Raw genomic sequence first — 12,583 nt, 5'->3', positions numbered from 1 at the left:
ACACAAGCGAGCACTACCGGCTGGAGGCAATGTTCATCGCGCTGCCCTTACAGGACACGGTACCGGAAACATGCTTCCAAAGGCCCGTGCTGGGGACCGGGGCTGGCAACGCCGGAGGACACACGGGGTGCGCGAAACGGGGCTGAGGGTCCCATGCGCCTGCGCTCTCTGACACCGCTCCCCGGCTCCAGCCGAGCCAGGGACACGAGCCGGAGGCGGGGGCTGTTCTCAGACTGCAGGAAAAGGCGACCCGGAGGCCGGCGGCGCGGGGCCTGGGGCGCGGAAGACCGGAGGACAAGGGAGCCGCATTCCTGCACAACCCGGCAACAGGGTGGCTGGCTGCTCCCGTCGGGCACATTGGGAAGGGGCGGCCAGGGGCCTGGGACACCGCTTACCGCACGGCACCCGGTTCCTCCGCTCCAGCCGGCACCGAAGTGGAATGGTGCGCTCGGCCCCGTCTGTTGCTCACAGCCCGGCCCAGGGCGCTTCGGGCCGAAGGGCGCGGGCGCGGGCGCGGGCGCGGACCCGCGGGGCGGCTGCAAGGCGAGGGCGGGGCCTCTGCGCCCGGGCCGCCTCCTCGGCCTATAACTGAGCCCCCGGGCTCCTGGCTCCCACTCGCCCCCTACCGGACCGGTGCAGCGGCTTCGCCCCTTGCTTTGGACCTCCGGCCTCACTTCTCCTCCAGATGGACCCCAAGTGCTCCTGCCCCACTGGTAAGAGAGCCCTGGCTTTGAGCCTTAGGATGCCCCCTTCCCAGCCACAGGACGCGAGAAGGGAGGCTTTTGAGTCTGAGCTCAGGAGGACTCCTGTCACGGCTCCAGGCCTTTCTTGGTAGCCAGGCTCCTGAGAGCATGTCAGTCTCCCTTTGCCTCTCCGTTAACACTGAGGGCACGGAGGCTCCAGGCTGTCCTTCTGGAGGTCACCCGGCTGGTCAGGGGGCTGCTAGACCGGGACCCAGTGTTTGGAGGAGGCCTCGGAGCTGCCAGGACTTGATGGGAGGAGGGGACATTGGCCGTTTGGGATTCAGGCCGTGGGCCCTGGCCCCCAGCCCATGTCAGCCTGGGCTGGGTCTGGAGCCTGGGGCATCCCTGTGCAGTGGAGTCCATCAGGAGGGGACCTACTCTCCTTGGACCAGAAGAGAGGAGCTGGGGCTTCTCTATGCGCCTGAGTGGACACGAGCTCCCGAGCCTGGGTCCTGACAGAGGAGGAGGGCTCAGGGAGGCATTGCTGACCGTCTGCTGTAGCTCCTGCATCCCCCTCCCTGCTCACTGCTGGTCTTTCCCTTCCTGGCAGGCGGCTCCTGCAGCTGTGCTGGCTCCTGCACCTGCAAAGCCTGCAGATGCACCTCCTGCAAGAAGAGTGAGTGTGGTGCCTTCTCTGGGCACCTGGGGGCTGCAGCTAGGGTGAGGGAGGGAACCCAGAGCTGGCTCTGAGTGTCTGGCTCTGGCGGGGGGGCTGGTCTTCCTTTGCTCTTCGGCACCTGCCACTGCTGCTTCTGACTTGCTGCCCTGCCCTTGGCGTAGATGGGGCAGGGCAGCCATTTCCTAGGGGAAGCCAAACCTCAAGGTCCTCCCACCTGTCTTGGAACAGAGCATGTTCTTCTGTACTCGGGGTCCTTTGGATCTGAGGGCTTGTCGCAGGGCTGCTGTCGGGCAAGGAGGAGCCTGGGAAAGTCATCGCCGACATCTGCTTTCCCCCATCTCTCCCCAGGCTGCTGCCCCTGCTGCCCCGTGGGCTGCGCCAAGTGCGCCCAGGGCTGCGTGTGCAAAGGGGCCTCGGCCAAGTGCAGCTGCTGTGCCTGATGTCGCGGACAGCCTGCCCCGGGTGTCCATGGAGGAACGCGGGCCGACCTGCGTTTTTATACAACTCTGACTTAATTGCTACATTCCCTTTCCTATGAAATATGTAAGTGGTAATAAAAGTTGTGGACACTATTCCGACTCGGCATTCTTTTCTGTGCACTGGGAATGAGGGCTTTTGTGCCATCCACGGCTGGTGTAGGAGACTGGATGAGAAGGGCAGAGACTTGGGTACTGGAACAAAATGTGAGTCCCTAACAGACTGAGTGCCTAAGACAAGACACACTCCCTCACTGGGTTCATCTTCCATAAAATGAAAGAGCGTTAGACCAGATGCTCTAAGGGTGTGCAGCAGATACAAGGTTCCCTCCATTCTCATGGGAAGGGTTGGTGGCATGGCAAGGGTTGGTGACTTCTCAATGCCTCATTTCCCATCCTCTGATTTCCCTGGCTAACTTCACTTCCTCATAGATTTTAGGCTTGATAGACTCTAAAGAAGTTGGAATCACACCTCCAGTTACCTGAATCCCTACCTGAAGTCTCAAACTCCCTGCACTGAAAGACGTGTGAATGTTCTAGCTGTGGTTTTTATTGTCTAACTTCACAAACCTAACCTTTGGTAAGATAAAATTAAGTGAATTACTAACAAAAATTTAAAAGGACACAAAATACAAAACCCAACTTTTGATTCGATAAATTTGAATAAATATATGAAGAACAGTAATACAGGAAAAATTTTTAAATTTAAAACATGTTTGTTCACCTGAAACTAACACAATATTGTAAATCAGCTATACTTCAATTATTAAAAAAAAACCACATGTGTTCATCAAAGGAGTATGTTGAACACTGAAAACACTTTCAAACGCCCCACTGTGTGGACCACCCACGCCTGGAGCAGCTCTGCCCCCTGCCTCCCCACAGGGAACATCTGTCTTGGCTGGCCCAGGGCTACTGACAGGACACCTGCTACCCCTGAGAACTCCCTGCGGGGTGAGTTGGCTCTGAATCTTCCGAAGTTCCTTTAGGTCAGGCTGAACTCTGCCTTCAAAATGCAGCCCTTGGCTACTTGAAACCAGCAAAGGGACTAGGAATTTGCAGGTAATGCCCAGCCATTTCCCAACAAGAGGCAGAGTACCTGGAAATTGGTTCCAGATGAAGGACTTCATGTCTGCCTGTGCAGGGTCGTGTCAGATTCTGCATTTACAAAGTTGTGGTGGTATTTATTAGGAAGGACTGAGGCGCTGAGTGACTTGTACATAATGGCAATAGCTAGTCCTCCTGACAGCTTTTGGAGGGATTTGCTATTTGATGGAAAGTCCAAGAGAAAGACGAGTCACGTGGCCCAAGTGTCAGGACCACACTTACCCACAGGTGTCCTGTGTGAAGAGGGGATTTCAGGAGCCAGCCTGTGCTGGGTGCATGGGTGCTGGGGAACCAAGATTGCCTGCAGTCTTGGTCAACAGACCGCAGTGGCACTTACCAGCCACGGGTCCTAAATGACTCGCTCAACCTCTCTAAGTCTCCATTTCCTATAAAAAGGAGATTATATCCCTATGTGGAATTGAGAGTGGCCTAGCTCCTCACTAGGGCTTAACCAACAGGGTCTATTATGATGCTTCTGTTCACAGTGACGATGCTGGGACAGAATCTTGTTGAATTCCAACAAGCTCTTGGGGAAAGGCTCATGGTTTTGCAAGCATTACTCCAGGCTGGAGGTTAAAGTTTGATTGCAAATTTACTGATCCGTTGGCAGGGGGAGGGTGGATGCCCTGCAATATCCCCCTTGGATAAGATGCCGACACACCATTTGGAGAAACACAAAATCAATGCCCACCCTTCATATCACTTGATCTACATGGAACCAGTAACAGAGTGAACCTGCAGGGCGTGGAATGACTGTGCGGGCAGCTACCCAGAGTTTAAGCGCCCTGCCTAAGGGCACACAGATCATAGTCAGAGGTCTGAACCTATAGCAAGGCTGTCTCACCTCCTTGCCAAAGGTCGCTGATTATGAGGTCACTGAATGCTCAGGCCTGCCTATCATTATTCAGAGCTGGGAGGGTCCTTTGAGACAGTCTGGTTGTGCTTCTGGTTGGAGAGATGGGAGACTGAAGGCCAGAGAGGTCACAGCGCTCGCTACGCAGAGGGATCTGACTGCCTGCTCAGTGCTCTTCCCGCTGCTGCATACTGAAAGGGAAATGACCACTTTTCACGCTTTGCTATGTCACGCCAGGTCTGCCCATCACTTACAATGATCCCTTCCGTGGGGTGGGATCTCATGCTTTGGGAACCTCCATCCTGCAGCAGGGTGGACTGGCTGGGAGCAGGAAAACCCTGGCAAGTTTAGGCCAGGAGCACCGGGACACATGTGCCCACCCATCCACTCGGGAGTGGAGAACAGAAGGAAGGACGGCAGGTAGAGGCCTTAAGTTGGTCGCGGTGCTCTCACGGAGAAACGTTAGAGAACCGCCGCCTAAGGACCGTCGTGGGGACCAGGACGGGAAACGGTGGGGGAAGAGGGAGTCTGAGGATCGGTGCTGAAGGTCACATCCACCACCGGTCTCTGCACACAACTCCCAGGATCCAGCCACGCCTGGGACGTGAGCGACACACTAGGGCTGCACACGGGCTCCGGAAACGGGGAACCTGAACACAACAGCGCGGGGGCCGGGGGTGGGGAAGACAGCCAGGACACAGAGGCTGGGCTGCTGCAAAATCCGGGCCCAAGGTGGCTGCCGCCCTCAGGAAAATCGGGAGGGGGCGGACAGGGTGGCTAGGAAACCGCGCACCTACCTCCTGGCAAACAGTCCCTACCCGCGAGCAGGCACCAAACACGCCTCTCCCTGCGCAGAGCCGACCCATGCGCACTGGGAGAATCGTGCGCTCGGCCCCGACAGTTGCTCACAGCCCGGCCCACCACGACCGCCCGGTGCGCGCGCACGCGCGGCGCGGAGCGCAGATCCGCGGGGCGGGGGCAAGGAGGGGGTGGGACCTCTGCGCCCGGCCCGGCTCTCCTGGGTAGGAACACTGCAAGCTGGCTCCTAGGCTCGACACGCCTCCCACCAGCTCAGGTGCCTCTTGGCCGCTTGCATCAGACCCCCGTTCTCACCTGGGCTCCAAATAGCCCCCAAGTGCCCCTGCTCCACTGGTAAGGAACCCCTGGCTCTGGGCCTTGGTGGCCCGCTTCTCAGGCACAGGACAGAGTGTCCCTGGGGTTAGATGAGGAAGAATTTTGAATTTGAGCACAAGTGGACGCCCGCGGTTCACCCAGTGCTTCTGCTTTATTCCTAGCCAGGGAAGGTACAGCATTTTTTCAATTTTTTTTTTTTTTTTTTTTTGGCCGTAGCACTCGGCTTGTGGGAGCTTAGTTCCCTGACCAGGGATTGAACCCAGAAACTAGGAAGTGAGAACGCTGACCCCTAACCACTAGACCGCCAGAGATTTCCAGCCTCTATTTTTAAATGGAGAGTACAGAGGCTCAAAACTGTCTTTGTTGAGGTCACCCAGAAGTCAGGGGATTGCTAGACCCAGTGTTTGGAGGAGGCCTCGGAGTTGCCAGGACTTGATGGAGGAGGGGACATTGCCTCTTTGGGGTTCAGGCCATAGGCCCTGGCCCCCAGCCCCGCTGAGCCTGGGATGGGTCTAGAGCCTGGGACCTTCCCTGTGCAGTCCATCAGGAGGGGACCTACTCTCCTTGGACCAGAAGAGAGCAGCTGGGGCTTCTCTATGCTCCTGAGTGGACACGCGCTCCCGCGGCTGGGTCCTGACAGAGGAGGAGGGCTCAGGGAGGCATTGCTGACCGTCTCCTGTAGCTCCTGCATTCCCCTCCCTGCTCACCGCTGGCCTTTCCCTTCCTGGCAGGCGGCTCCTGCAGCTGCAAAGCCTGCAGATGCACCTCCTGCAAGAAGAGTGAGTGTGCGGGGGCCTTCTCTGGGAATGCGGGGTCCTGGCTGAGTGCCAGGAGGGAGCCCAGAGCTCAGCAGGCAGGAGCAGAACAGTGACCAAACGTCCCGGCACCCCCTCACCAGCAAGGGATTCACAATCAGAGCTGGAATCACCTTCGAGATCACCGAGACCCAGGCGCGCACTCGAGAACAGGGAGACCGAGACCCAGACGGGTCACCAACAACCTCAGACCTGTCACTAAACTAGTCCTCCTGCCTCCCGAGTCACGCTTCTGAATCCTCTCAGGGACTGAAACACTTTAGGGACATGAACTAGCGACCGTGTGTCGCTTCTCGGACCCGGTGCAGCCCCTTCCCGTCGAAGCAGCCCAGAGCTTCCCTATCCCGAGCGGGAGCTGCTCTGTGAGGGCTCTGCCTCCACTTTGATCCTGAGGACTTGGCTCCCATCACTGATGGTGCTGGGGGCTGCCTTTGTCTTGTGCCCAGAGGCCCTGCTCACTGTCTCTCCAAGGCTCTGTGCCCTGTCCTGGGCACTGATGGGGCAGGCAACCTGAACCTAGTGTCTGAGAGCAATTATCTCAGGACGGAGGACCCCACCCTGAACTCAGGGTCTGGACCTGAGGGCAGCTGGGGCCAGGCCTGCTGTTGGCAAGGGTGGTTCCGGACAACGCGTGGTCCGACTGCACGCTGCCCTCGCTTCCCCAGGCTGCTGCCCCTGCTGCCCCGTGGGCTGTGCCAAGTGTGCCCAGGGCTGCGTGTGCAAAGGGGCCTCGGACAAGCGCAGCTGCTGTGCCTGATGTTGCGGACAGCCTGCCCCGGCTGTCGACGGAGGAACACGGGCCGACCTGCATTGTAGCGTTTCTCATACAACCGGACCTGACGCTACATTCCTTTTTCTATGAAATATGTGAGTTGTAATAAAAATTGTTGACTTTATTCTGGCTCTGTCTTCCTTTGTCTTTCTTGGACAAAGAGACCCCGTGCCCATTAGGACTGGCGTGGGGAACTGGACTGGAAGTGTAGAGACCTCGGCTCTGGACCAAAGAGTACCGTCCCCCGCAAAACACACACACACTGAGCATCGTAGCCGCTCAGGTTAATTTAAGCTTCCGCTTCTCAGCTCCAAATGAAAAGCTCGCCAGATGACATAGAGCATTGGACACACAGAGTACACACGCCCTGTATTCCCTTTAGGAGTATGGATTGCTGAGACAGTTGTCCATTTCTCATTTTCCTTCTCTGAGGGCCCCTGCCAAACTCAGTCCTCGGTGATGAGAGCCTGGAAAAGTACCCAGAGGGGATGGAATCCCACACCCCTCCTGTTTGACTTCTCCACGGGGCTTGTGTCTAAAACACCCTGGAAAGACCTATTTGTATTTTCTGCCACACTTTTAACTCTGGTCACTAGAAAGAATCGCTAACAAAAAACGTAAAAGGACACGATATGTGACACCCATTTTTCCCTTCAACACGTATATCACGTTCATACGTCCAGGAGCACTTCTGATAATCAGAGGCTTTCATATGCTGCACATACACCGAAGGTGTGCCCGAGTTCTGGGAACACTTCACAGATGCCCCAGTGTGTGGACCACCCACGCCTCGAGCAGCTCTGCCTCCTGCCGCCCCACAGGGAACATGAGTCTTGGCTGGCCCAGGGCTCCGGACAGGACACTCGCCACCCCTGACAGCTCCCTGCAGTGGCTTGGCCCTGAATCTTCCCAAGTTCCTCCCTAGATCAGCCTGACATCTTCCCTTCCCTCAAAATCCAGCCCATGGCTACCTGACAGCCCGAAAGTGATCTGGACTTGTTTGGTGGGAATTTCCCAGCCGTTTCCAGGAGACTTGGTTGCAGAAAGACTTCATGTGTTCCTCTGCAGAGTGACCGTGGTGCTGCGGTGCGGAGGGCCGGGTGGTGTTTATTCGCAAGAAGCGTGTGCCGAGGGAACAGGTAACATAGTTCAGGTGTTGGGCCCCCTGCCGGTCTGGGGAGGGAATCCCTATTTGACGGGCAATCCAAGAGAAAGGGGACACACGTGGCTCGGAAGTCAGCACCAAGAGCGGCCACAGGTGCCCTGTGTGAAGAGGGCATTTCGGGAGCCGGCCCGTGCTGCGTGCGTGGGTGTGGGCGTCAGGCACCCAGGTTCCCAGCCACCATGCCACTTCCTGACCTGGCAAGTCACTGATACTCTCTGAGATTTCATTTCCTCCTTTCGATAAAAAAGATGAATTTCAATGAGGGGGAATAAGCGAGATAGTGGCCTGGCTCCTAGCTCGGGCTTCCCGAACCCGAGGTCTCCCTTATGATCGCTGTCTCCACACTGACATTTGTGCTCAGAGACTCCTTTAGCTCCCAACAAGCTCCTGCTTTGCAAGCAAGCTCATTGTGAGGGTAGACATCGATAGGAACCTTGCTCATCCAGTGCCACACGGCGTGGGGATGTCCTCCAACAAGCCCCATGGAACGAGGCACCGCCACGGCATTCGGACAGACTCGGTGAACCGGCATGGTCTGCTGCGATGGTGCCCATTCCAGAGAGGCTCAGCAACGTACTCAAGGGCAGTCAGCCTATCCTCAGAGGAGGAAACCTGCACTAAAGCTGTCTCACCTCCCGGCCACATGGTGCCGGTTGTGACATCACTGGAGGCTGAATCCGGCCTCTCCTTTTTCACGGCTGCAGGGGTCTTCGGAGAGAGTCCAGCTGTGCTCCTGGCTGCAGAGGTGGGAAGCTGAAGCCCTGAGAGGTCACAGAGCTGGGCACAGGGTTCTGACTGCCAGCTCAGTGCTTTCCCACTGCTGCCTCTGTGCCACGTGTTCAGCGTCCTCACCTTTCATGGGATGACATGGTGCCCGCTTGGGCGGGGGGCTGCAGTCAGCCTGCAGGACGGCCAGTCCCATCTGGGTCACATATAGCCACGTGACATAACCTCTCTGGGGCTCAGTCTCCTCTGCTCAAAGGGCAAAATAACAGTGTCTGGCTCTTGGGATTAAAGGATTGAATCCATGCAAAGAATGTCAGAATATACTGGGCACTCGGTGAGTAATCTATCATATCACGGATTTATTTACTTGTTTGTTTGTTATCGTTACCCTAGGAGACATTGCTCTCCTTCCAGACACGCAAGCAAGGACGGTGTGTGTAGCTCTGTGCTCTGCGCCGGCCTCGTCAACCCTGTGAGTGTGGGAGCAGTTGCCCTGAGAGGGTTATCCTGCCTTCACGCAAAGAGCCATTGACGCTACGCAGAGGAAGCCGTGAGCAAGACAGTCGGTGTCCTCCTAACAGATACAGAAGGATCCTGACATTTCTGCTGTCGCCTGCATCAGGATTTCCTTACCGTTTTCTTTCCACTGACTTTCTGAAATACGTTATACCAAAAGAAACCTCTTGAACACTACAGAAGGAGAGAGTCAGAAGGTAGCCACAGAATCATACATACATTCCTATTCCGTCAGTTTGGTCGCCCCCAGGATTGAGCTGGACACGGTAGAGACGGGCTGAGGACACAGCTCTGGCCCAAAAGGGGAGCTTTCTCACTGACTCTCTCTTTCAGCTGCGAAGCGACAAAAACACAGAAGCAGCGCACCACTCCCCAGCGCTGGGTGCTGCCTTAGTAGCCTCCTTGTACTGTAGGTAGATTGGCCTCTGAGAAACGGGCTCCTGACTAGTATCTCCCTTCTGGGTTGGTGTGACAATTCAGAGAGCAAAAGTGATTAACGAGGCCTGGCATGGACTCCATGGTGAGTAAGTGTCAGGACTACTCAGAGGGAACTATCCACTTGGCTCGCTTTGTTCCTTAACGCCAGGTCTGCCTCTCACCTACAATGATGACTTCCCTGGGGAGCACCCCATGATTAGGGAACCTCCACCCTGGCGAGGGGTGGACCGGCTACAGTGAGGAGCGCCCCTCGAAAGCTTAGGCAAAGGAGCCCCCGGACAAATGCGCCATGATCCCTCCAGGAAAGGAAAACACAAGCGAGCACTACCGGCTGGAGGCAATGTTCATCGCGCTGCCCTTACAGGACACGGTACCGGAAACATGCTTCCAAAGGCCCGTGCTGGGGACCGGGGCTGGCAACGCCGGAGGACACACGGGGTGCGCGAAACGGGGCTGAGGGTCCCATGCGCCTGCGCTTTCTGACACCGCTCCCCGGTTCCAGCCGAGCCAGGGACACGAGCCGGAGGCGGGGGCTGTTCTCAGGCTGCAGGACACGGCGACCCGGAGGCCGGCGGCGCGGGGCCTGGGGCGCGGAAGACCGGAGGACGCGGGAGCCGGATTCCTGCACAACCCGGCAACAGGGTGGCTGGCTGCTCCCGTCGGGCACATAGGGAAGGGGCGGACAGGGGGCTGGGACACCGCTTACCGCACGGCACCCGGTTCCTCCGCTCCAGCCGGCACCGAAGTGGAATGGTGCGCTCGGCCCCGTCTGTTGCTCACAGCCCGGCCCAGGGCGCTTCGGGCCGAATGGCGCGGGCGCGGGCGCGGACCCGCGGGGCGGCTGCAAGGCGAGGGCGGGGCCTCTGCGCCCGGGCCGCCTCCTCGGCCTATAACTGAGCCCCCGGGCTCCTGGCTCCCACTCGCCCCCTACCGGACCGGTGCAGCGGCTTCGCCCCTTGCTTTGGACCTCCGGCCTCACTTCTCCTCCAGATGGACCCCAAGTGCTCCTGCCCCACTGGTAAGAGAGCCCTGGCTTTGAGCCTTAGGATGCCCCCTTCCCAGCCACAGGACGCGAGAAGGGAGGCTTTTGAGTCTGAGCTCAGGAGGACTCCTGTCACGGCTCCAGGCCTTTCTTGGTAGCCAGGCTCCTGAGAGCATGTCAGTCTCCCTTTGCCTCTCCGTTAACACTGAGAGCACGGAGGCTCCAGGCTGTCCATGTGGAGGTCACCCGGCTGGTCAGGGGGCTGCTAGACCGGGACCCAGTGTTTGGAGGAGGCCTCGGAGCTGCCAGGACTTGATGGGAGGAGGGGACATTGGCTCTTTGGGATTCAGGCCGTGGGCCCTGGCCCCCAGCCCCTGTCAGCCTGGGCTGGGTCTGGAGCCTGGGGCATCCCTGTGGAGTGGAGTCCATCAGGAGGGGACCTACTCTCCTTGGACCAGAAGAGAGGAGCTGGGGCTTCTCTATGCGCCTGAGTGGACACCAGCTCCCGAGACTGGGTCCCGACAGAGGTGGAGGGCTCAGGGAGGCATTGCTGACCGTCTGCTGTAGCTCCTGCATCCCCCTCCCTGCTCACTGCTGGCCTTTCCCTTCCTGGCAGGCGGCTCCTGCAGCTGTGCTGGCTCCTGCACCTGCAAAGCCTGCAGATGCGCCTCCTGCAAGAAGAGTGAGTGTGGGGCCTTCTCTGGGCACCTGGGGGCTGCAGCTAGGGTGAGGGAGGGAACCCAGAGCGGGCTCTGAGTGTCTGGCTCTGGCGGGGGTCTGGTCTTCCTTTGCTCTTCGGTACCTGCCACTGCTGCTTCTGACTTGCTGCCCTGCCCTTGGCGTAGATGGGGCAGGGCAGCCATTTCCTAGGGGAAGCCAAACCTCAAGGTCCTCCCACCTGTCTTGGAACAGAGCATGTTCTTCTGTACTCGGGGTCCTTTGGATCTGAGGGCTTGTCGCAGGGCTGCTGTCGGGCAAGGAGGAGCCTGGGAAAGTCATCGCCGACATCTGCTTTCCCCCATCTCTCCCCAGGCTGCTGCCCCTGCTGCCCCGTGGGCTGCGCCAAGTGCGCCCAGGGCTGCGTGTGCAAAGGGGCCTCGGCCAAGTGCAGCTGCTGTGCCTGATGTCGCGGACAGCCTGCCCCGGGTGTCCATGGAGGAACGCGGGCCGACCTGCGTTTTTATACAACTCTGACTTGATTGCTACATTCCCTTTCCTATGAAATATGTAAGTGGTAATAAAAGTTGTGGACACTATTCTGACTCGGCGTTCTTTTCTGTGCACTGGGAATAAGGGCTTTTGTGCTATCCACAGCTGGTGTAGGAGACTGGATGAGAAGAGCAGAGACTTGGGTACTGGAACAAAATGTGAGTCCCTAACAGACTGAGTGCCTAAGACAAGACACACTCCCTCACTGGGTTCATCTTCCGTAAAATGGAAGAGCGTCAGACCAGATGCCCTAAGGGTGTGCAGCAGATACAAGGTCCCCTCCATTCTCATGGCAAGGGTTGGTGGCATGGCAAGGGTTGGTGACTTCTCAACGCCTCATTTCCCATCCTCTGATTTCCCTGGCTAACTTCACTTCCTCATAGATTTTAGGCTTGACAGACTCTAAAGAAGTTGGAATCACACCTCCAGTTACCTGAATCCCTACCTGGAAGTCTCAAACTCCCTGCACTGAAAGACGTATGAACGTTATAGCTGTGGTTTTTATTTTCTAACTTCACAAACCTCAACTTTGTTAAAAATAAAATTAAGTGAATTACTAAGAAAAATTTAAAAGGACACAAAATACAAAACCCAATTTTTGATTCAATAAATTTGAATAAATATATGAAGAACAGAGTAATACAGGAAAAATTTAAAAAGTTAAAACATGTTTGTTCACCTGAAACTAACACAATATTGTAAATCAGCTATACTTCAATTATTTAAAAAAACCACATGTGTTCATCAAAGGAGTATGTTGAACACTGAAAACACTTTCAAACGCCCCACTGTGTGGACCACCCATGCCTGGAGCAGCTCTGCCCCCTGCCTCCCCACAGGGAACATCTGTCTTGGCTGGCCCAGGGCTACTGACAGGACACCTGCTACCCCTGAGAACTCCCTGCGGGGTGAGTTGGCTCTGAATCTTCCGAAGTTCCTTTAGGTCAGGCTGAACTCTGCCTTCAAAATGCAGCCCTTGGCTACTTGAAACCAGCAAAGGGACTAGGAATTTGCAGGTAATGCCCAGC

At 57.0% G+C, this 12,583-nt stretch overlaps 2 protein-coding genes across 2 annotated transcripts; both read left to right on the top strand.

The window, feature by feature from the left end:
- The first annotated feature begins 514 nt into the window (after positions 1–514).
- Positions 515–1,869, top strand: LOC131745378 (metallothionein-1E). Its single transcript, XM_059045718.2, has 3 exons — positions 515–713; positions 1,294–1,359; positions 1,711–1,869. Exons 1-3 carry the CDS (start codon positions 686–688, stop codon positions 1,800–1,802), a joined length of 186 nt encoding a protein of 61 aa, XP_058901701.1. The 5' UTR covers positions 515–685; the 3' UTR covers positions 1,803–1,869.
- Positions 1,870–10,100: 8,231 nt separating this feature from the next.
- LOC131745381 (metallothionein-1E-like) lies at positions 10,101–11,602 on the top strand. The gene is made up of 3 exons (XM_059045721.2): positions 10,101–10,382; positions 10,963–11,028; positions 11,379–11,602. The coding sequence occupies exons 1-3, from the start codon at positions 10,355–10,357 to the stop codon at positions 11,468–11,470; spliced, it is 186 nt and encodes a 61-aa protein (XP_058901704.1). The 5' UTR covers positions 10,101–10,354; the 3' UTR covers positions 11,471–11,602.
- Positions 11,603–12,583: the final 981 nt, after the last annotated feature.

The sequence above is a fragment of the Kogia breviceps genome, chromosome 18 (genome assembly GCF_026419965.1).
Source record: "Kogia breviceps isolate mKogBre1 chromosome 18, mKogBre1 haplotype 1, whole genome shotgun sequence".
Lineage (NCBI taxonomy): Eukaryota > Metazoa > Chordata > Mammalia > Artiodactyla > Physeteridae > Kogia > Kogia breviceps.
The sequence above is the reverse complement of the archived record's forward strand: the minus strand, read 5'-3'. Positions and strand labels throughout refer to the sequence as shown.